General features: G+C 48.7%; 1 protein-coding gene across 2 annotated transcripts in view; it reads right to left on the bottom strand.

Annotated features, from left to right (window-relative positions):
• Window positions 1–25,294, bottom strand: part of KCNH8 (potassium voltage-gated channel subfamily H member 8) — a 960,407-nt gene that overhangs the window by 136,846 nt on the left and 798,267 nt on the right. For both annotated transcript variants that reach the window (XM_086942172.1, XM_086942171.1), the window contains exons 10-11: window positions 19,816–20,065; window positions 13,536–13,750 (exon numbers count right to left, since the gene is read on the bottom strand). In XM_086942172.1, the coding sequence (XP_086798298.1) occupies window positions 13,536–13,750; window positions 19,816–20,065 (465 nt within the window). The remainder of the gene's footprint in view (window positions 1–13,535; window positions 13,751–19,815; window positions 20,066–25,294) is intronic.

Here is a 25,294-nt window from a genome sequence, read left to right on the forward strand (position 1 = left end):
GGGGGGGGTCAGGCTTCCCAGAAAAAGAAGAATCAAGAAGGTCAATCGAAAAGGTGGTGCCAATACTGTAAAAGTAAAACTCACTGGTTTAGTGAGTGCACCAAGAAAGGAGGGCAGACTCCTGCTACTGCAGCCCCTAAGGCACCTGTGCCCCCTAGTACAGCCAGCAGTAGCAGTGCACCTCCCAAGGGACTAGTTGGGTTAACCTTGGGTTCTGAGGGGTGTGACAACCTAGTTGGCCCACTCACTCAGGCTGTCCTTGTCTGTACGGGGGATGTAGACACATCCCCTGATGTCAGTCCCAATACTTTGGGCAAATACCGACAGACGCCGTTAATCAATGGAAGAATGGCTCAGGCCTATAGGGACACTTGTGCCAGTGTCACCATGGTGACACCTAACTTTGTGGACCCTGGACAGATCATGCCAGGTACAGATTTCCTGGTGACCAATGCCAGCAACGTCACTACCAGTCATAGTATGGCGATTGTTGCTTTCTCCTGGGGAGGGGTAAATGGCCAGAAAAAGGTTGTTGTTAGTTCAGACCTCCCAGTGGATTGTTTGTTGGGCAATGATTTGGAGTCATCACAATGGTCAGAAGTGGAGCACCGGACTCACATGGAAATGTTAGGCTTGCCAGCACATGTGCTTGCTGTGACTAGGTCACAGGTCAGACGATGCCCCACTGAACAGGTGCTGGATCCTGGAACAACGGACCAGACACCTCCCAAGAAGAAGAGCAGTCGGGTTAAGGCAGCGCCTTCCCCCTTGCCCCAGGTCGAGGATCAAGTCTAGGAGGAGGCTGACCTCCAGGAATTGCGGGAAACTGAACCTAAAGAACTCGAACTTGATCAAGTTGAGTTTCTGGGCTCAGGGGGACCCTCACGAGAAGACCTGGGGAAGGACCAGTTAGACTGCCCTTCCCTTGAACCCCTCAGACAGCAGGCTGCTGCTGAGGCTGCTGGGAACGCCACAGGTACCCACAAGGTATACTGGGAGGATGGACTCCTGTACACTGAGGCAAGAGACCCCAAGCCTGGCATGACCAGGAGGCTGGTTATCCCCTTGTCTCAGCGTGGTTTCCTTCTTACCTTGGCCCACGAGATTCCCTTAGCAAGACACTTAGGCCAGACGAAGACGTGGGACAGGCTTGTCTCGCACTTTCACTGGCCTTACATGAACGAAGATACCAAGGAGTTTTGTCGCTCCTGTGTCACTTGCCAAGCCAGTGGTAAGTCAGGTGGCACAACAAAGGCCCCCCTTATACCAATGCCTGTGGTGGGGGTGCCCTTTGAACGAGTGGGGATTGACATTGTCGGTCCAATGGAACCCCCAACAGCATCAGGGCACAAGTTTATACTGGTGGTAGTGGATCATGCCACCAGGTATCCTGAAGCTATTCCCCTTAGGACCACTACAGCCCCTGTTGTGGCAAGAGCCCTAGTTGGAGTGTTCTCCAGAGTGGGCTTCCCTAAGGAGGTTGTCTCTGACAGAGGTGCAAACTTCATGTCGAGCTACTTGACTGCTATGTGGAAGGAATGTGGTGTCAACTACAAGTTCACCACGCCCTATCATCCACAATGCAATGGGCTTGTTGAGCGGTTCAACAGGACCCTAAAAGGGATGATTCATGGACTACCTGAAAAGCTCCGGCGTAGATGGGACGTCCTGATTCCCTGCCTTTTATTCGCTTATAGAGAAGTCCCACAGAAGGGGGTTGGCTACAGCCCTTTTGAACTTTTGTACGGGCATCCTGTAAGGGGACCCCTGCGTTTGGTGAAGGAAGGATGGGAGAGACCTCTCAAAAAGCCTGCAACCAACATAGTGGACTATGTGCTCGGTCTCCGCTCGCGGATGGCTGAGTACATGGAAAAGGCATCTGAAAACCTTAAGGCCAGCCAAGAACTCCAAAAAAATTGGCATGACCAAAAGGCTGTCCTGACTGTTTACCAGCCTGGACAGAAGGTGTGGGTGTTGGAGCCAGTGGCCCCAGCAGCACTCAAAGACAAATGGTCTGGGCCCCACACAATTCTTGAGCAAAAGGGAGAGGTCACCTACCTGGTGGACCTTGGAACTCCCCGGAGCCCCCACAGGGTGCTCCATGTCAACAGGCTCAAGGCATATGTCGACAGGAAGGACATGAGCTTGCTCATGGCCATAGACGAGGGACAGGAGGAAGAGAGTGACCCTCTCCCAGACCTGCTCACTCAGAATCCTGACGATGGATCGGTAGACGGTGTTGTCTTTTGTGGCAGCCTCTCCGAACATCAACAGGAGGATTGTAAACAGGTTCTTCAATCCTTCCGGCATATGTTCTCTCTAACACCAAGTCAGACCAATTGGTGTACCCATGAGGTTGACACTGGTGACAGCTTGCCCGTCAAGAGTAAAATCTACAGGCAGCCCGATCACGTTAGAGACTGCATCAAAACTGAAGTGCAGAAAATGTTGGAGTTGGGAGCCATTGAACCCTCGGATAGCCCTTGGGCTAGTCCCGTAGTTCTAGTGCCGAAGCCTCACACCCCGGGCGGTAAGAAAGAGATGAGGTTCTGCGTAGACTACAGGGGTCTCAATGCAGTCACTAAAACTGATGCCCACCCAATACCAAGGGCAGATGAGCTTATAGATAGATTGGCTTCTGCCAACTACTTAAGTACATTTGACCTGACAGCTGGGTATTGGCAAATCAGGTTAGCTGAGGACGCCAAGCCTAAGACAGCATTTTCTACCCCTGGTGGGCATTATCAATTTGTGGTAATGCCCTTTGGTTTGAAAAATGCACCTGCCACCTTCCAAAGGTTGGTGAATCACGTTCTCACTGGGCTGGATGACTTCTGTGCGGCGTATCTTGACGATATTGCTGTCTTTAGCTCCACCTGGGAGGATCACCTGGTCCACCTGCGGAAAGTGTTAGAGGCTCTGCAAGCAGCAGGTCTCACTATCAAGGCTACCAAGTGCCAGATAGGGCAGACACAGGTTGCATACTTGGGCCACCTTGTCGGTGGAGGTCAAGTTCAACCACTGGAGAGCAAAATACAGTCAATCAGGGACTGGGCTCCTCCAACCACCCAGACTCAGCTTCGAGCTTTCTTGGGCCTGACTGGTTACTACCGAAAGTTTGTCAGAAATTACGGATCGATTGTGACTCCGCTTAATGAACTGACAAGTAAGAAAATGCCAAAAAAGGTTCAGTGGACAGCGAGCTGTCAAAAAGCATTCGATGACCTAAAACAGGCCATGTGCACGGCACCTATCCTCAAGAGTCCAGACTACTCCAAACCATTCATTGTCCAAACAGATGCTTCTGAGTTGGGTGTGGGAGCTGTTCTATCTCAACTGAATTTTGATGGTAATGACCAGCCCATTGCTTTTATAAGCAGACGGCTGACCCCCAGAGAGAAAAATTGGTCAGCTATTGAGAGGGAGGCCTTCGCTGTGGTTTGGGCCCTGAAGAAACTGAGGCCATACTTGTTTGGCACTCATTTCAAGATTCAGACCGACCATAAGCCCCTCTTATGGCTAAATCAGATGAAGGGTGAAACCCCAAACTGCTTAGGTGGTCCATTTCCCTACAGGGGATGGACTTCACAGTGGAACATAGACCTGGCACTGATCATGGCAATGCAGATGGGCTCTCCAGGTATTTCCACTTAGAACAAGAAGACTCACCTGGTCAAGGTTAGTTTATTGTCCCAACGTTTGGGGGGGGTCATGTAGGAGAGTAGGGTCTGCAATCCTATGATCACCCAGAATTTTTGCTTTTGTTTCACTGGTTTACGACTTTCTCGGGCTGTGGGCCTGCCAATCAGACCCACAGCCTAGCTGTTCTTTCGCTAAATTGATGTGTACCTCAGGTGCATTACCCAATTGGAACTGGGCCACCTTGTCAGACCCTGTAACTCAGGGCATCGGTGTACCCAGGGCCTACCAGGGGCTGAAGCATGTATTATGCCCCCCCTGGATGGCCATCTAAATCTGACACAACTGGCTGCGCGACAGCTGGGGCAACGTGGCGTACTCGCCCGTTGCTTTAGGTATAGTATACCTATATCTAACCCTCAAATGGACACCCGAATTCCTATCAGTCACTCCTATGGCAGGCCTTGACAATCCCGGGAGCTTGTTTCCTTCCCAGTGTAAGAATTGGCTTTTGTAGTTTGGTTTGCCCTGTTCCCATCATGCACTGGGACAGGAACAGACTAATTTGCATACAGCCAGGTTCTGAAACTGGGATGGTGCAGTGAGCTAAAAAACGGTGTTGGATCTAGCCCTGATCTCATGACTGGGTGAGAGCTTTCTGCTTAATTCAGAGACTCTGTCCCTCACCACCCCTTGTTGTAAATATTTTTGTCCACCCTAAGCGTGGAAGGGTATTCTCAGATGTGAGACCCTTGCTCATTGCACCATCAGGATTCAAGCAAACCGGGCCGAAGACGGCTGTAATGCCAGAAACCGGTCCCCGGGAGCTTGTTTCCTTCCCAGTGTAAGAATTGGCTTTTGTAGTTTGGTTTGCCCTGTTCCCATCATGCACTGGGACAGGAACAGACTAATTTGCATACAGCCAGGTTCTGAAACTGGGATGGTGCAGTGAGCTAAAAAACGGTGTTGGATCTAGCCCTGATCTCTTGACTGGGTGAGAGCTTTCTGCTTAATTCAGAGACTCTGTCCCTCACCACCCCTTGTTGTAAATATTTTTGTCCACCCTAAGCGTGGAAGGGTATTCTCAGATGTGAGACCCTTGCTCATTGCACCATCAGGATTCAAGCAAACCGGGCCGAAGACGGCTGTAATGCCAGAAACCGGTCCCCGGGAGCTTGTTTCCTTCCCAGTGTAAGAATTGGCTTTTGTAGTTTGGTTTGCCCTGTTCCCATCATGCACTGGGACAGGAACAGACTAATTTGCATACAGCCAGGTTCTGAAACTGGGATGGTGCAGTGAGCTAAAAAACGGTGTTGGATCTAGCCCTGATCTCTTGACTGGGTGAGAGCTTTCTGCTTAATTCAGAGACTCTGTCCCTCACCACCCCTTGTTGTAAATATGTTTGTCCACCCTAAGCGTGGAAGGGTATTCTCAGATGTGAGACCCTTGCTCATTGCACCATCAGGATTCAAGCAAACCGGGCCGAAGACGGCTGTAATGCCAGAAACCGGTCCCCGGGAGCTTGTTTCCTTCCCAGTGTAAGAATTGGCTTTTGTAGTTTGGTTTGCCCTGTTCCCATCATGCACTGGGACAGGAACAGACTAATTTGCATACAGCCAGGTTCTGAAACTGGGATGGTGCAGTGAGCTAAAAAACGGTGTTGGATCTAGCCCTGATCTCTTGACTGGGTGAGAGCTTTCTGCTTAATTCAGAGACTCTGTCCCTCACCACCCCTTGTTGTAAATATTTTTGTCCACCCTAAGCGTGGAAGGGTATTCTCAGATGTGAGACCCTTGCTCATTGCACCATCAGGATTCAAGCAAACCGGGCCGAAGACGGCTGTAATGCCAGAAACCGGTCCCCGGGAGCTTGTTTCCTTCCCAGTGTAAGAATTGGCTTTTGTAGTTTGGTTTGCCCTGTTCCCATCATGCACTGGGACAGGAACAGACTAATTTGCATACAGCCAGGTTCTGAAACTGGGATGGTGCAGTGAGCTAAAAAACGGTGTTGGATCTAGCCCTGATCTCTTGACTGGGTGAGAGCTTTCTGCTTAATTCAGAGACTCTGTCCCTCACCACCCCTTGTTGTAAATATTTTTGTCCACCCTAAGCGTGGAAGGGTATTCTCAGATGTGAGACCCTTGCTCATTGCACCATCAGGATTCAAGCAAACCGGGCCGAAGACGGCTGTAATGCCAGAAACCGGTCCCCGGGAGCTTGTTTCCTTCCCAGTGTAAGAATTGGCTTTTGTAGTTTGGTTTGCCCTGTTCCCATCATGCACTGGGACAGGAACAGACTAATTTGCATACAGCCAGGTTCTGAAACTGGGATGGTGCAGTGAGCTAAAAAACGGTGTTGGATCTAGCCCTGATCTCTTGACTGGGTGAGAGCTTTCTGCTTAATTCAGAGACTCTGTCCCTCACCACCCCTTGTTGTAAATATTTTTGTCCACCCTAAGCGTGGAAGGGTATTCTCAGATGTGAGACCCTTGCTCATTGCACCATCAGGATTCAAGCAAACCGGGCCGAAGACGGCTGTAATGCCAGAAACCGGTCCCCGGGAGCTTGTTTCCTTCCCAGTGTAAGAATTGGCTTTTGTAGTTTGGTTTGCCCTGTTCCCATCATGCACTGGGACAGGAACAGACTAATTTGCATACAGCCAGGTTCTGAAACTGGGATGGTGCAGTGAGCTAAAAAACGGTGTTGGATCTAGCCCTGATCTCTTGACTGGGTGAGAGCTTTCTGCTTAATTCAGAGACTCTGTCCCTCACCACCCCTTGTTGTAAATATTTTTGTCCACCCTAAGCGTGGAAGGGTATTCTCAGATGTGAGACCCTTGCTCATTGCACCATCAGGATTCAAGCAAACCGGGCCGAAGACGGCTGTAATGCCAGAAACCGGTCCCCGGGAGCTTGTTTCCTTCCCAGTGTAAGAATTGGCTTTTGTAGTTTGGTTTGCCCTGTTCCCATCATGCACTGGGACAGGAACAGACTAATTTGCATACAGCCAGGTTCTGAAACTGGGATGGTGCAGTGAGCTAAAAAACGGTGTTGGATCTAGCCCTGATCTCTTGACTGGGTGAGAGCTTTCTGCTTAATTCAGAGACTCTGTCCCTCACCACCCCTTGTTGTAAATATTGACAATCCTGAAGGCAGAGTGCGTGGAATCGTGTGAATTGGGCTCTGGCACGAGCCGAGCCCGGTTGCAGCTTGCGGAACCAAGACCCAATGGCTGTTCCATGATAACGCATACCATATCGCTAACTTCGGTATCGCGTTATCAAGACATGTCGAGTAAGGTGTCATACGAATCGGGATGCTGACCCCTCACCAATGCTGGTGACGAGGTTAGCATTCTGCCCTTCTAGAGGGACACGACATGTACGTAACTGTGAACCCCGGTGAAAGTTAACTGAAGCCTCAGCTCCACAAAATTGATGCTGCCACCACAGACACGAGTCTGACCTCCTGCTGCTGGGAGTCCTTCCAGCGAGGAGAGCTTGGACAAAGGGTTTCCTGTCCGGGCGGTGTTCGCACCATCCCAGACAGGGTTTTGTGTATCCTGGGTAGGCAGGGCTTTACAAGAAGGTGACTGCGGAGTGGCACCCCGGTGCTCACTAAGCATCTGCCGGCTAGAACCAGTTCCAGGGGCGGCCAGCCCCTGACCTGGGGAAAGTCCGGCAGGGGAGAGGGGTGTAACTACCCCCCTTCCTGGTCCCACCCCTAGGGCAGGACCTAGTCACGTACCCACCCCTTTCTTTAGGATAAAGGCAGGAACGGGGACCCTTCCAAATCAGATCATCTTTGAATCAAGAATACTTTCTACGAAAGGAACTCTCGACTCTTCTCAAGATTTCTCCCTTGTGGCTAAGGAGTAGTCACCCTGCATCCGCAGGCACCATCTAAGAACTCTGCGGTTTGCTGCAAGTCCTTCCTCAGGAATCCGACTGCCCAGCTCGACGAGAACCGGCTTCCCTGGCACCTCTGACCTCTACCCACATCGTCAGCTCAGCTGAGATCTGTGGGTGCGACGAGACCTCGAGGGACCGGCCATCATCAGAACCTGCACGATTTCTTAAACCAGCACGACCGCCGAGGGATCCTCTGGTGAGTGCTTTGGGGTCCGAGAAGCCCCGACCCTGAGCAGCTCCAGCACCGAAGTGCAGCCTCCCAGCATCTCCACGATCTGCGTGGGGCCCTTCTGCTTTGCCGCTCAACACGTTGTCTGGTTACTAGCCGCTGGCTTGTGGCCTTCTTGACGACGCCCGACAACCAACGCTGCTGGTCTGGTTGCTCCAGACTGGCCTTTGCTCCCTTCTGAAAGAGGAGCACCCGGGACCCTCCTGGTCCACTCAAGACGCCATTTTAGGCCCACCACGTGGCCCTGAATTTGCCAAGGCTTGTTGCCCCAATCCTGGGCCCAGCGACGCCGACAGCATCAACCTTCGTGGGACAGCTCGCACCTCCATCCTGGTCGCCGACAACGCCTCCTGGTCCGTGAGACTGCAGAGCCTAGCGTCGCCCACTCACCTAGTCGAGGTGACGATCATCTGGTGCCCTCCTGGTACCCTCTGACTACTGGCTAGTAGTACGAACTTGGTCCCCTCTGCTTTCAGGTGTCATCCATCTCTGATCCAGGCTTGGATCTCTACGAACTATTTCCACTGGTCGCCGGCCAGCAACTCCTTCCTTCCGGCTCCTGGCTCGTCAGCGAAAACTCCCGACGTCTGTAAAGACTTGTGCAGCCGCAGCCCTTGGGGCTAGGTAACTTCGGCATTTCGATGCCCGCATAGCCTCCTTATTTAAAGGGTCCCGAGTCCCTATCGCTTCCGACTTGCCTTATCGGGTCTGCCCGAGACCACTAAAACTTTCCGTGCCCTCGGGCACTTGTATTGATTGTGCACTTGAAGTATTTTCTTAAGAGTTTTGTTGTGTGCTTAGTACCCTGTCCTCATAAAGAGTACAGGGCTGTTGTGATTCTAATAAATACACTGTTTATTTTCATAACACTTGTGTGGTGTCCTTTCACTTGGTGTTCAAGGGGTATGTGATGGTATAACAGCTGGCTTAACATGCCCTCTAGAGTTTAGCCTGAAGACTGCTCGTATCCACGCTACTAGGATAGCTGGTCTAAGGTTGACTTACAACCAATCACCATAAGGGTCGTTTGGACCGATGCATAGTGATCACTAGAATAGTGAGCACTGCATATCGGGCCAACTTCTCACACCGGTAACAGTGTGATTCTTTATATAGAATAGGTTATATTGCAACATGATGTATTGCATCGCGTGCTTTTACAACACAGTTGTTACAACGACCGCGTTGTTAGTACTCGTTGCATTTACATCGCAAGTCATTACAACGACTTGCACTAGGGGGCGAGCTTGTCTTAGGAATAGTATTAATTACTATTTCTACTCCAGTCTGCACAAAATATAGGGAAGGTGTTGGAATTCATTTCCAATACCTCAGTGCCCCCTAGTGCAAGTCGTTGTAAAGACTTGCAATGTAAATGCATTGCGTACTAACAACGAGGTTGTTGTAACGACCACGTTGAAATGGTACAGCGATGTAATGTCAGTGCTGTAAACGCTGTTTCCCCTTTAAATACAGCCCTTGATTCGGCCGTGGTGTCGCCTCCCCGGGTTTACAACCTTTTGAACAGGTGGGCTGGGAAAATTGAATGGGAGAGTTGTTGGGTCGAATTGGCCTGTAAGTAAGATTTGAATGTCTGCACTGTTAAGGAAGTGCCAGTTCTGGCGTGCTTCAGGAAAAACAGGCACTTGGTTTATATATCAGACCTTTCTCGTAGAACGAGCTGCAGTGAGGTATCATTCACACTCATTGTAAGTTTCTATGCCGGTAGGCCAAGCACAACATGCAACTATTACAGAGCATCAGATCGAGGGATGAATGCAGAGGCATGCCACAAATACCTAGGTTCCAGAGAGAAAAGAGGCAAGGGCTTTAACTTGGTGAGTGCGGCCATGCAGGAAAGAGGAGAATCTGGTTAGTGTAGTCTCTGCAATTCTGCAAACTGTGGTCAATGGTGTCAGAGGCTGCGGACAGGTCACATGTGCATGTGTGTCCCTCATCTAGGACAGTTTGGTTTCTATACTCTATTTAGGATGACTGAAGGGCTGTGAGTGTGTCACTGCACTCCAGGTGTGGAGTGAGATGTGATGGAACCTTGATGTTGATTGCTTTTCATGTCCAAGTCTGGCACTGCCCATGATCTAAGAGTCTATGTTCAGTGATCCTAGGTGAGACCAGTGGCCTCTGTATAATAATTTGTTGTTTAACCTCCTGCTTCTTGAAGGCTGAAATTTTCTATCCAACCGTCTGAGGCGTGAGGCACATTGGCTCGGCAATGTGGTCATAACAGGTGGGAGAGAGGTAGAAAGATAGCCAAAGACTAATATGGAATGTCTTTGATCATAGAAGAACAATATCAAGTACTCACTCAGATTATTGGAGATGGTTGGTAAGAATGTGCCTATTATAGTCATCAAGGATTATGGATTTTAAGATCTCTCTGGTTGAGTTTTCTGCCTTGAGATGCAGACCACATTGAAATCTTGCAAAGATGTCCTCCCATCCTTCTGTAAAGATCTCAGAGCTCAGACTACATCTGGGATCCCCCTTACAAGGATCTCTTGTGCTAAATTTGTACCTTCATTTTGTTTGCTAATCATGGGTGTTAGCTATACAGAAAAGCCACATATAGGGAGGCATGATCTTCTGTGAACCTTGCGCCTTAAAGAGTACTACAGTACTACAGTACTACAGTACATGTGATGACAAGATGTAACGGCATCATGCAGGTGAACCTCGCACTTATCCTCCTGTATCAAGAGACAGATTACTTGGGCTTCTCTTCTCTCAACAGGAAGGTCACAGAAATAACATGTTTGTTAAAAATATTTTAAGATATCAAATACATTTTTTCAGTATCAAATTGTAGTTTAGATGATATAGACGTAATGTGCTCGCAGCATAGGGTAAATAATTAATGAATATTTGTCTCTACTTGCCAAAGTTTGGTCAACCACATTAAGGCATTCTAATTGAAAATAGTGCTATCTTGAAAATCACTATATTTTGACCTACTGGTGATAGTGTAGTATAAATACTGTTGTCAGAACTTACCCCAAAAGAACAAAACCAGAATCATATCTGGGGAAAGTGTTAGTTCATTAGAAACATAAATGCACAATTGTCTCAGATATACAAGTATTTACTAGGGGTGGGTGGAACTCGAAGTTACATATCAACCCTAATGAGATTGTGGGGAGTTCTGCGAACGGACAGAAATCATCACATTGCGCACATTTTCTGTGCCAGGAGCTTGTTCCGTGCTGAAACATCAGCCAGAGGGCGCTGCTGCTTGAGTTGGTTTTGCTGCTTCAGTAGATTTCCTACATGAACGGCAGGTTTCTCGCCTCAAATGGTTGTGACCGCCGACATTAGGAAAATCTCGCCGGGTGCCCTCCTAGTGCCCAAAAGTCATGCTGGGGGACGCCAACTCCCACTCGCACACGGCAACTTACTATTGTTGAGCAGCAGATAAGAAAAAAACTCTGTCACACGGAGGTTGGCAGAATTTAGCCAGAACTCTGCGTTACCTGCTTAATGGGGAGTGGCCAAAACGTGGCCAACTCCGCAGATGGAGCGGAATTTATCGTCGCCTCTAGTATTTACCCTTTTTACCTAAAGAATTTTATTTTAGGGATGATATATTCTGTAGGGTTGAGAAGTTAACTATGGACATTAGATACTTGAGTTCTCGTCCATGCATCCAAACGTGAGAAAAATGTTTGATCCTGGAACTCGATTTATCTTGCCTTGCCACTCTTGCCTAATCTGCCAAAATAGGGAGATCTTAGAAAATAACTACCCTGAGCGGTATATGAAGACATTACATTGGCATTTATAACATGTGTCTTTGTGTTATTGTCTAATCCACTAAATGACAATTCCCTTGGTCTTCTGAGCTAAGGTAGGGCGCAACAGACCACTTTTTGTCACCTTGCATGCCCATGACGAGCTCAGCTCGTCATGAGGCACAGTGGCGCTCACACGCGGGGATAATTCCCCTGCTGTGCTGAGTGTTCCACGGAAACGGGCATGGTCATGACGAGCTCAGCTTGTCATGAGCACAGCGCCACCGTGCAGCGTGACGTCACGATAATGGTGGCGCCGCGCGCAGCCCCTCTCCCCCCGCACAGTGGGGAAATTACCCCCGCTGTGAAGGGATTAAAGGACATTGGTGACTTCCCAAGATTACCTCCCTTACCTTACCAGACATATATCCCTTTAATGTGAAACTAGTGCAGGCTACATCCGATGGGGCTAGACTCCTTGCTCCACCTTCATCTTCCAAAGAAGTGTAGGTCCTAGCTGGGTCTTCCCTCAGACACTCTGCGAAGGGCATCCATAGGAGGTGAGGGCTGATAGTCCAGGGATACTACACTACCAGTCTTGTCTGCTGCCCAGCAGTGGAGTCACTATGTGAAAATGATGGTTCCAATTCTAATCATAAATCTATTTTACTTTAGCACTCTACTCTGGCTGGGTGGTAACAAAACACTGGAATTCAGCTGTGGAATCCTTCCTTGCAGAGCTACAAAGGCAGGATTTATCATACAAGAGTAAGGTTCCTCCTCCCTGCACCAGCATCCCGCCTAAGAGAAGGCCAACTCGAACGGTTAACCTAATGGTCCTGTATCAGGGTGCATTGAAGCTATTAATTCCTCCCCTTTTCCTCTAAAGATAATGTCAGCAAGCCCTCTGCCTGATTACTCTCCTCAGCAGCCCATTCTTTGTTTCTTTAGACTGGAGTTTAGGTAGCAGGCCACATCAACAGAAGGATGTTGAAAACACATTGGGAAAGTGAGAGCTTCTTTATAGTTTGGTGGATGGAGCACATGGAGACCCTGTACACAACAAATATTGTGAACATTCAGCACCTGCCAAACTCAAAATAAGGACCTCAATTACTCTAGTGGAAAATGACCAGTTAAGAGCTTCCCAAGTTAGGTCAGAGACTGCCACCAATCACATTCAGCAAACCCACACACCACTCTGTCCCAAACCCAGAGAGGGCTTTCACCAGCCCTTCCCCTTACCCAAGCTAGTCGAATCAAGAGAAACATGATATAGGCGTACAACAAACACCAAACCCAGTGACCAGCCCTCATTTTGAGTGTGCCCTCCATTTTGAAACATACCTATAAATGTATTCATTACACAGAACCGTGCCAAATATACAGCAGGGGCCATTTCAATTTGCAAAGTTACTTTGTTTACAAGCTCTTAGTGCTGAACCTGCCCCTTGATCTAGGGATAATTGTTTGACAGCCACAGCAAATCCATTTTATCAATAAAATAAGGATTATAGACATTTCCCCAGATGCTTATGTTCACATTTTTCTTTTTTGGAGAACAGAAAAAATGAACAGTCTTAAGATAAAGATGGTTCCAGCTAGTAACAAGGCAATTCTGACATAAGTAGTTTCCAGAGCTGCACCCCTCTTTCAGGGAACCTAAAATGAATGGAAATCTCCCAACATATTGGGGGCAGGTCAGCGGCGTAACCATAGCCCCTGCATCCCCCTCAGCCTGCACACCCCCGCGATGTGTGGGGGGGCTTGAGCTTCAGGGGAGTCCCCTCCAGCATTGTGCATGGGCGGCGGGCTGATAGCCCCTGACTGGGTCCATTGTACCCACTACATATACTGTGCAGGGGGGGCCTTAATGTTTCATTACCCACAGGACTGCTTCTGCGGTCCTATTGAAACACCTCCGCGGTCACAGCAGCACAGCCGACTCTCTGGTTCAAGCATTAATGCACATTCATGAAACTGCCATGGCTTCCGCCAGTTGCAGATACTCACATCGCTTTCGTGTCCTTCGCGGAGGTTGTAGGTCAGATCCTGCTGAATGTCATCCACAAACTTGTGTGCATACTCCGGGTAAAAATCCAGGACCTCGTAGAGCCCTTTGAGGATGATGCACTGGAGATCGCAGTAGGTCAGCGCCTTGACGTCAGCATTGGTTTTAATGACTTGGTCTTTAATGTTGAGGTTCGCACCAATTAAGTCGCCTTTTCCTGGAAGAGAAATATTGAAGCGATCAGGGATCAATGGCATAATTTGTGCTGAGATAATTGGCAAGGCCTGAGATGATTGGTCTTTCTTTTGACAGCCTCAATTTTCAAGAACTTTTTCTCTTGGAAGAGAAGAAATCTTCCACAAGCCAAGAAGTACAATTCCAGTTAGTGTGTGTCTGAAGTTACAGGAAGAACACAGAAGTAGTTGTTTTTTTGGGCACAGCATTGCTTACAGTATTTTCCACTCATTGTTGTAGATGTATGCAGCATTTCTGACTAAAAAGCTAACCCACATCAACAAGTAAACTGCACTAAATGGTGCAATTTATATTAGAATATTTGATGTTGAGGTCTCCACTGAAGGCAATGGAGTGTTTTAAGGTCAGTTATGGCTGCTGTTTAATTGAGAACATTCTACCATCAGTGGGTGGTATGTTGTGATAGCCTTATAGCCTTCCTTTCTCAAAAATACTAGCTATTGAAGGCCTGAACCCTTGTTATGGCCTGCGACTTGTTCTATAAGTATGGCTTAGGGCCTTTAACGACAAGTATAGCCCTCAGCAGCAGGCTTTAAGGTCCTTCGACACATTGAATTCTGCAATAAAGGTATAAAACCTTTCTCTCATTTTCATAGTGGCATCACTGGTCATCTCATCTGTAATAGCAGGGTGCCGCAAGGGACGATGGAAGGTCACACAGAATGTCCTGGTGTAGTGGTTTTGGGCTTGAGACCAACTGAAGGTGGTGCCATAAGGCGAATGGTCCGCAGTGTCTTGTGGTGGCCAAAGCTTTTATAGCATCATGTTGGAAAAAGAAAAAACCCCTCCCCCCTTACAGTGACTTGAGAATTTAGAACACATTGGCTAGGGAAAGATTCATTGTCAATGAGAGGAGAGAACATAAGAAATGAAATGCTACTGGTTAAACACCAGTGGATTATAAGTCAAAGGGCCATCCAGATCTGGCCGCGACGGCGTAGCGACAAGCATTTTACGACTTGGGCTTTATTACCGGTAGTAGTTGGTTGTTCGATTCAGTTAAATGACTCGTCCTCGGTGGGATAGGTACGTTCCTTTCCTTTCCCTTTTCTTTTTATGCTTCTTTTCTCACTGCAGGTTATTAATGTGACATACTGTATTATGTATACATGATGTGTAATGCTGATCTAAGCCATTTTATAATTCATATCTAAAAACCTCAATAAAAATATTAATGAGAAAAAAAGAGAATGGAAGAACTACTGTTCTGTAATACATTATTACAATGAAGTTGTTGCTATTTTTAAGAGAGGGATATGGTCTAGCACTGTATTATAAGGCATAAAATCCCCTCTGTTGGACATTAGAAAGATATTGCAAATCACACCCGAGTCGCATCCCTCATAAAGGAACGTGATATTCACATTCATTCTTCTATGTGGTCATGAAACCATTGAATGGTGTTTTCAATAAACTATGAAATAGGTTTCGCTTACATATCAATAAACCTCAATATAAGATTCAATAATTCTAACCGCTCCATGGTACTTGGGGCTTCTTTATGTAGGATACTATATTTTTGTATGTACAATTTATATATTGCACCACTACAAAAAATGTACAGAAACAGTGTCATTACTTGTGCAAAATGTAACCAAATGAAGGAAAGTAGACTCATGTTTTTGGGGTTATCTGAAGTACCAGCGTTTGGATCATTATTATTTTGAGGCACTGCCAACAAATCGGAAAGTCTGCCAGTTCATGACTTTAGATTAACTTGGCCGCCTTGTCACTGATGTAAGGATGATGAAACAGCAAGGACAAGGTATATCTGAGATGTCTAGAGCAGCTGCATGGGTTCTTTCAGCATCGGAAGAGATCTGACGCCCCAACCACTGCAGAACAGCAACAAAAGACACAGAGAGTGGACTAGAAGAGGTTCAATGAACCTCGGGGAAGGTGTGTTGGAAATAGTCTGGGGGTGATTATGAAGAAAGACGGTAATATTTTTAAAGTATTTTATCACCTCTATCCATTCTATGTATGTTTTTTTCTATTTTATAGTGTGTGTTTTTTGTCTCTGTTGGTTTTAGACCTGTCACTACTGTCATGGAGGCTGCTAACAACATTTTAGTTGGTAAATTTTACTTGTACAAGATGCTTTGCTAAGCAGGAGAATATTTTTGAACATATTTGCTTCATTACCATGCTATGCTATTTTGTTCCCTATAATGTACATTTAAAATGGTAACAGTTGGAGTGATGGTTAGACTATTTTGGACTGGCTTGGAAGCATTTATCTGCAGGATGGAGGGGTTTGGCAGCTGCTGTGTGCAGTGTTTAGTTTGTAGATCTATATAGCACGGCTTATCACCCATGGGGGTATCTACGCGCTGTCCATGGCCACAGGGAGATTAAGTTATTTGCCCAGGATGTTGCTCCAACGCCAAGACTCGAACCTGAATCCCCAGCTCCTGAGTCGGCAGCTCTGGCCGCAGCACCTCACTCTCTCCCTGTTACCTGTTACAATGGCCAGGGGATGAAATGTTTAGGTTTTGAGTAACTTTCTCTTTCCCTGACTAAAGAACAATGACTTAGGAAATGGTTTAGATCTTGGCGGACGGGTTACTCCGTCACAACGGTTATGGATATCTTGTCCACTGAAATATAAATCCCGTAGGGTTTAATGGGAGTTATATTCTGGCTGACGGGATACAAAGTAAGCTGTCTGTAAAGATCTAAATAAGGTCCTAAGTCGGAAACATTTTGAAAGTTTCATTGTTCCAATGCGATGTTGTCCTCAGATCCTTCGTAGCTGAGCTCTATGGTTACCCTGTAAAGGCCAGCTATACGTGTTAAGAGCCAGCTACTGCATGTCGGCCTGGTCAAGTCATTTCACAGCCACCGGATTGCCCTACATTCTTCCAATGTCTACAAAGGCCAGTTGGCTCCCTGTCATAGCTTTAATAACTTTTCTGATACAAATATTATGCAGCAGAGCACACAAATCCCATTTGTGGTGCCTTGGTGTTCTGCATCACTCCTATCACAACTTAGAGAGATCCACAGCCACTTGGCAGCTTCCATAACTGATGTGAAGCCTCAAGGTGGCGGCGAGTGCCCTTCTGAATGTGATGAGTGACACACGCAGTCGCGAGAGGCAGAACATGCAGTGATGTCAGTCAATAATTGCCATGACTTACCGAGTGCCTGACATCCCAACAGGGTGGACTAAAGGCGCATCAGCTGGGTGAATCGGACAGCTGTGACAGGCCCTCTCGCCAACCTTTGGTGAGAGAGTGACATGTCTGCTGTACTGTGCACTGGCACAGGCCTGCAGCTCTCTAAGGAAGCATATCAGTGCACCCATCAAGACCATCAGCACCCAGCAGAGGAGGGTGCAGTGGAGCACACTGTACACTCACAGGAGGGGGGTGGACTGCATCTTCAACATTCAAACACACTTTTCCACTACATTTTGAAGTCATCAAATGTTCAATAGCCCACATAGCTTCCAATTTTCCTCTAATAATCTCATTATCACACCAAGACAGGTGATGGTGTCCAGCACACTTCTCTTCTCCTCCATTCTCTCTGAACCTCCCTTCCAATTACATGTCTGTTCTTCCAGTGACTTGAAAAAGTTGTGGCCATATTTTTGCGGCCAAGTTACCAAGAGCAATGGAGCAAGTCCCCTTGCTGCGCTGCACGGCGTGAAGAGGAAAGGGCAGGAATGTGCGGCCTTAAAGTCAATACAGCGCATTGCTGTCTTTTCCCCTGTGCTGGTGCCCGTTAGGCTGGCAACGCAGCACCCTTGCACCATGGTGCAAAAGTGCTTGCATTGGAAGGAACATTGTTTTTGTGCAGAACGCAGCACACATAGAAAGAGGAAAGAACGAGGAGAAATAAACCTATACATTACGCCTCACCCGGCGAAGAGTAGGTATTTGGTGCATTCCCAGCTCTACCACTTCTGGTAAATCTGGGAATGCATCAAAATCCATGGATGTAGCATGGGAACAGCCACGCATACGCCCATGGAAACGCTTCCCAGGCACAGAGTAATGCAACGCTGCGTTGCGTTCCATTACTCGAGAGTTATGAAGCGATGCAGGGCCATGCAAGGTGCCCTTGCATTGCTTCATAAATCTCATTTTAAATGTGCATTGCTCTTGCACCACATTGCTGGTGCAGGAGCGACGCCAAGATGCTCGTAAATATGGCCCTTGGTGTAATGAGAAATCACTGGGAAACTGCTTTTTCGGTCCACATGAAGTGCTCAATGACAAAGGCTGGACCAGAGAATTGCCAGAGATGTATTTATATTAAATCTCCCTCTTATACTGTGTGGAAGTACCCCCCATACCCAGGATTGACGCCTGGGAACTGCAGGTCAAAGGGCATTGACTACCCAAAGATGCAGGGGTCATACATTCTCTGCAGAAGGACCTCATCTCTGGAATCTTTGCAGCATCCTGAATATTCTAGAGTTGTGCTGTATTGTCTTCCCTGGGGTACATTTCTAATCTACTGCTGTACAAAGATGGAAGGACGGGTGTATGTTGGAGAAGACAAAAGACAGATAGGAAGGCGATGAGTGAGGGAAAGAAGAAAGAAAGAGAAAGATATGGAGAGGGTAAGAGGAAGAGAAGGATCTACATAGAAGGGGGAAGAGAAAAAACAAGAGAATGAGAACAGAGAGAAGTGAAGTGAAGAGAAGAGTAAAATTGAAAGAAATAGCTGATGGAAGAATGAGAAACAGAGGCGATGGGAGAGAGAGGCATGGAGAAAGAGGAAGATAGGGAACTGAGAGAGACTGAGAGAGATAGAGAGAGAGAGAGAGAGAGAGAGAGAGAGAGAGAGAGAGAGAGAGAGAGAGAGAGAGAAGAGAGAGAGGGAGAGAGAGAGAGAGAGAGAGAAGCCGACAGAGAGGAAGACAAAGAGTCAAAACTTCCTAATCATGTTCTGTGCCTTTAGTGCTATTTCTTAGTGCAAAAATGCATCATTGCATTCATTGTGGATGCGAGGGTGCATTTTTGGGCTAAGATATAGCGCTAAATGCCAGCAGTAAGTTGGGGAAAAGTCCTACCCCAAAGGCACATTTAGCGAGCGCAAGCGTCTGCTTGTGCTGGCTAATCCTGTTCTGCTGCATTTAGTAATATTTCTTAGCATAAAAATGCATCCTTGCATCCATTTTGGACGCAGGGGGCATTTTGTTCCTGTAGCCCTGAGAAAGTCAATGGGGGATATATCCAAGACGAAACACGTGTTGGCTACATCGGTTACAACACCATGATGATATGAATCCCCTGTGAAATGCTTGTGTCTTCTGATGACAACTTGAAAAATAAAGAAGAACACTGATTACGGACTAATACCCCTTTATGGGCTTATTTTTTGACTAATTGAACTCACTCTTTGCTCGGGAGAGGAATTTAGTTTTGGACTTTGCTCTCTGTGAACCTTGTCCATGGAGAACACGTGGAGACATGGGTGGCCGTTTCCCTCATGTTCCCTTGCGCAACTAGTGTAAACTTTTGATGAAACTGTTACATTGATGGTTATGCTCTAATTCCAACCCAGCCACATTTCGAAGTTGTACAACTAATTTAGCAAGCACGAGAGACTGCTCGCACTGCTATGCGCGTTCTTTTGGATTTAGAGCTAGTTTCTTAGCAGAAAATGCACCCACACGTCAATTTTGGAAGCGGGGTGCATTTTGTGCTAGGAGAATACGACTAAGTGCAGAGAATAAGTTGGGGGGAAAATCCTACGCGAAGAGCCCATGTACTGAATACGAGCGGCTGCTTGCACTGCTACTCATGTTCAGTTGCATTTAATGTTATTTCTTAGCACAAAATGCATCCTCGCGTCCATTTTTATGGAAAGAAAATAGTGCTCAATGCCTCTTTACTCTTCTCGTGTAATTGCACAGAATCTTTTGTAATTTTGCAATAATTCAGCATGATCACACAACAGCTGATTATGCGTGATGTCACACCCTTCGTGATGATATCTATGAGGATGGTGGCTACAAGTAATACATCAGTGCCAGACAAACATAGACACTGGCAGGGTGGCACTCACCAAGGATGGCCAGCACCATGCCATCTTTCAGCACCTCCATGGAGCCTGAGCACACCAGGTAGATGGCCTGCAGGGCGTCCCCCTGCCGCAGCAGGTACTCGCCGGGGGCGCAGAAGGACGTCTTGATGTGCAGGGAGAGGGACCGCAGGCAGCCACGACTGGCACACTCGAAGAGGGACAGCTGAAGGATCTCCTTGTTCAGGTGCATGGTGATGTCAGAGCGAAGCTCATCTGGGAAGTCCTTCAGGAGCTGCCAGAAGAAAAGGGAGAGTTAACCATCCATGAGTTAAAACTACAGCTAGATCTGGTTCTCATTGTAAAGGAGATTGAAGAATTGAACTGTAACACTCTGGAATGAAGGTAATAGCTTATATGGAGGGAGAAAATAAAAAAAGAACTTTAAGAAAACAGAATTCACAATGACACATACAACAAGCATTTACAATGCAATGGTCTCAGCATCATTAAAGGTAGAGCTATTGGCATTGCTCATGACATTTTTTTTTTAATCCTAAATAAATGGCATTGTCATTTACATTGCCAATAGCTTAATCGTTAAATAAATGGCATTGTCATTTACAATGCCAATAGCTTAATCGCTCGCAAATGGATGACCTATTTTATTTACACCCACAGAGCAACACACACAAAGCGACCCACACACACATACAGAGCCACCCGCACAGAGCCACTCACACAGAGTCATTCACATAGAGCCCCCTACACAGAGCTACCCTCACACAGACAGAGCCACCCACACATAGAGCCACCTACAAAAAAAGCTATCCACACAGAGCCACACACACACACACACAGAGCCACACACACAGAGCCACAGACGCACACACACAGCCACACACACACAGAGCCCCACACACAGAGCCCCACACACAGAGCACCACACCCAGAGCCCTACACCCAGAACCCCACACCCACACCCCCACACACACACCCAGAGCCCCACACACACACCCAGAGCCCCACACACACACCCAGAGCCCCACACACACACCCAGAGCCCCACACACACCCAGAGCCCCACACACACCCAGAGCCACATACACACACAGGAGAGGAAGCACAGCGAGGGGGCAGGGAAGCAAGCACAGCCAGGGGGCAGGGGAGCGAGCACAGTGGCTTATCACTAGTCCTGGGAGGAAGCGCTTAAGGCTGCATGGGGGGCGCTAAGGAGGAACGAGGAAAGGGGGCTGTGTGTCCGTCATGCTTACCAGCCGGTTCCCCTCTTCTCGAGAGACGGGCTTAGATATGTACTTGAAGTTGGTTTTCTCCCCGACTTCCCTCTAAGCACCCCCTGTTTTACCACCAGTGTCTCTGTTCGATTTCTTTACCCCTCCCGCTCGCACCCGATGACGGTCCAGAGAGTGCCATGGACTGGTTGTGCCACCAGCCGCTGTTTCCAAGCCAGGCCTGTGGTTGAACAGTACAATTTGTTCAGTTTACTGCGGCTTGCATAGAGGCCGGGGCACTTTAAAACGGCGCTTCCAGGGCGTCCCCCCACAGGTTTGGAGCAGCGGAATCCTTCAATTACCGCCGGACCTACGGTCAGGCCGCGTCTCCCCCTGCACCAGGCACACCCCGCGCCTTCCAACTCAATGTACACGTGGATGTTAAATTAACATATTTACGCCTGGAGAGGTTCTCAGCTAGTGCCTGGAAGTTGCACTTTTTTGTTTGCTTTGTAGTGACCCTCGCCCCTTCCACACACACCTGCCACCCTTCGGACCCCCCCACTCATTGTTATTGTTATTGTTATTTTTGATTTGTAGCGCGCTCAATCACCTACAGGCCTCTAAGCGCTCGGGAATCGATGGTAAACAACAACTTTGACAGTACAGAAGGCATCCACTAGCCCAGGTGGCTCATAGGGCTCTCCTAAATAGCAACGTTTTCAACCCCTTTCTGAAACGTAGGAAGTTTCCTTCCTTACGTAATGGCTCAGGCAGTGTGTTCCATAGGTGAGGAACCAGCACCGAAAAGGCTCTTCCGCCCTTGGTGGCAAGTTTATACCGAGGGCAGGCAAGTAGCTGAGAGTCTGAGGATCTAAGAACTCTCTTTGGGCTATACACTGCCAGACGATCTTTAATGTATGCGGGCGCCATGCCATAGATGGCTTTATGGGCTATGCACAGGTTTTTAAATTCCACTCGCTCCTTGATAGGGAGCCAATGGAGACTTTGTAGCAGGAGGGATGCTTTGGTACGTCTTGGCAGTCTGAAGATAAGACGAGCAGCGTCATTCATCACCACCTGTAGCCTATTAGTTAGGGTTTTTGGTAGGCCAAGGTAGAGGGCATTTCCATAATCTAAACGTGAGATCACAGTGGCAGTGATGATGGAACGTAGCATAGATTGGGAAATGATAGGCACTAATTTCCGTAGCTGTCGGATAATATTAGTACAGCTGCCCACTACTGAGGAAATTTGGTTGACCATAGAGAGGTCACAGTCCAATTTGATCCCCAGGCTCTTCACATTCAGGCTGGGTTTTGGGGCTGGACCTAGCTCTGCGGGCCAGTAGAGGTCACACCATGGTGAGGTGGCAGATGAAATCACCAGGACCTCAGTCTTATCTGGGTTGATTTTTAGGAGGTTTCCTGTCATCCACTGGACCGTGTGTCTCAAGATGTTCTGAGTGTGGAGTTGGGCGGCGTTTGTATTGTCAACACTCAGCAACAACTGTGTGTCATCCGCATAATTGTATACTGTGCAGCCCATACTCGCCAGGGAGGCAATCAGAGGCTGTAAGTATAAATTAAACAGCAGTGGGGATAGGGCCGAGCCCTGAGGCACCCCACATTCTAACTCTCCCACTGTGGAGACTTCCTCTCCAAGTTGTATTCTTTGTGTCCTTCCTGACAGAAAAGACTGCAACCACCTAAAAGCCAGGCCTTTGATGCCAAAATCACTCAGTCTTTCCAGTAACAACGCATGGCTGACGGTATCGAACGCCGCCGAAAGGTCTAATAAAATCAGGGCGCTCGGTTTTTTACCGTCAGCCAGGCCTCTCAATTCATCCAGCACCGAGAGCATCACCAACTCGGTGCTGTGATGTGCTCGAAACCCTGCTTGTCGTTCGTGAAGCAGGGAATGGGACTCCAAGTAGATGGACAGAGATTTTAGTACATGTTGTTCCAGTACTTTAGAGAGGAATGGTAACTGAGAGATCGGCCTGTAATTTTTTAGTATTGCGGGGTCTGCACCTGTTTTTTTCAATAGCGGTCTTACACGCGCTTCCTTGAGTTCTGCTGGTAGTTGTCCTGTTTCCAAGGATCTATTTAGGAGAGAGATGACATGCTCCTCCAATAGAGGACGGGCTGCCTGAAAGACTTTAGGTGGACAAGGGTCCGCTGGGGATCCAGACTTGATTCTGACCATCAACTGCTGCAGGCTCAAGGTGTCAATCTCTGGAAACAGTGTGATAGTGCAGTCAGTTTGATTTCGAGGGCCTATAGGTATGGCCATCCCATTACGCGTCCCACTTTTTATGTCCTGAATGATGGTTCTTACTTTCTCCAGGAAATATTCCTGGAAGGAATTGCAGTTTATGGGGGACTGAACACTGTCCGGTTTTTTGGTCAACTCCGACAGGATCTTAAAGGTCTCTTTCTGCACGTTTGCTGCCTTAGTTAGCTGGGATTCGTAGTACTCGGCTTTGGCGAGAGTGATATGTTTTTTGTATGCGTTCAAGGAGATTCGGTAGAGGTTCCTGGCTGAGTCTTGTTTAGTTTTCCTCCAGCCTCTTTCTAGGGCTCTAAGTTTCTTTTTGTGGTCCCTCAGTGCTGGTGTGAACCATGGCCTCCACATTACCTTGTCCGACAGAGGGCCCCCCACCCGTGGGTAAACAGTCTGCCGGCGGGCCTTGCTCAGCAGTCCGAGAACAAAGACAGAATTACACACTTCTTTTTATTACCCCTCCAAGCAAATAGATAAACCGCTGTTTATATGTAATCTGTTAACTGTGAGTGCACTCCGGGGGGCACGAGCTGGGGGGGGGCGGGGGTGTGTGGGGGGCAGGTGGCACCTGCAAGGAGGGGGGGTGGAGGTTGCTGTGCAAGGCTGAGGCCCTGGCAGGAGGGAGGAGGAGTGACAACGGAAGGGGCCCTTCTGACCCTCCAACCCTGTCCGAGGAGCAGTGGTAGCTTGAGACAGGAAGGGGCGGGCAGTAGCCGGAAGTGCTTGGGCTGACATGATTGTTCAATGAGGTGGGGGGGGGGGCAGTTTGCTTGCTATGGAGAGGTAGGCCGAGGTCTCTGGTGAAAGGATCGGCTGCTAAGGATTGCATTAATATTATATTTTTTTAGGGGGGGGGGGGCGGGGGCTTGCATGGTGAACCAATGGGGAAGGAAGAGACCGGAAGGACGCAGTAGGAGAGTGTTAATGCGTCCGGTGGCCTCGACAGGAAGGGGACGTTGTGGGGGCGACGGATGGGTCGGCAGCCCATCTGGTGCCCAGTCTGCGCTCCATCACTGTGCCCCCCGCGAGCTACCTGTTGGGTAGAGGCTGCTGGCTGCGCCCCCACCCTTGATCTTCCAGGATGGCTCCTGTGCTCTCCCATTCCGCCATCGCCCAGGTGTGCCCCTACCCCTCGGGAGTAGCGAGCCAAGCATGTGTCAGGAGCTGGTCACGGGCAGGTGGCGCATTGCCACGAGATGCCAACGCCCTCTTCCTACTGCCTGGTTCACTTGGGCAGGGCACAGCGCCTCTTCCCGGTGCTGTGAGTGTAGGTGCTTCCTGCCTCACTTCCTGGCCCCGGGCGTCCAGTGTCCCCGCCATGGCCTCACCCACTCGTCCAGACTCTGACAGTCTCTCACGAGCACCGTCTCGGCTGGCGGCGCTGGGTGTCTCCGTGCAGCATGCGTGCACATTACACAGTAATATCCGGTGTCCTGGTAGCGCTGCGTGGCTGCCGCTGAAGGGGGCGCTACAGGGAAGATTGGGGTGCACTGCTTGTGTACGCTGGGCCTCATACCTGTAGCAGCAGAGTGGCGCAGGAGAGCACAGCTATGAACGGCATGGCGCTGTGGAGCAGGCTGGAGCGGCCTTGACAGAGCAGGGTGCGGTGCAAGAGGGAAACAGGGGGCCAAGGATTAATTCTGTGTGATTGGAGCGGTGGAGAGCTGGAGTGCTGCTTACCAAGTCTCACTGTAGTTTGGGGTAGAGGTGCGTTGACTAATGCGGGAGGGAGGGGTGAGGGCCGCAGAGCGGCAGAGCACGATTGAGAAGAGCTGCAGCAGAGGGAGGGGGGGGAGAGGCGAGAGCGCGACAGAGGAGGGCAGAGGGAGGGGGGAGGCGAGCGGAGCCGAGCAGCTCCTAACAGCAGCAGGGAAGGGAGGCGAGCAGCTCCGAAAACACCACCACGTTTCTCCGAGGCAAGGAGACAATGCCTCGGAGAAACGCACGGCCATTTTCGGATTTGGGGGCGTGTTTTGCTGTCTAAAGAACAGCAAAAATTACGCCCC

The sequence above is a fragment of the Lissotriton vulgaris genome, chromosome 10 (genome assembly GCF_964263255.1).
Source record: "Lissotriton vulgaris chromosome 10, aLisVul1.2, whole genome shotgun sequence".
NCBI lineage: Eukaryota > Metazoa > Chordata > Amphibia > Caudata > Salamandridae > Lissotriton > Lissotriton vulgaris.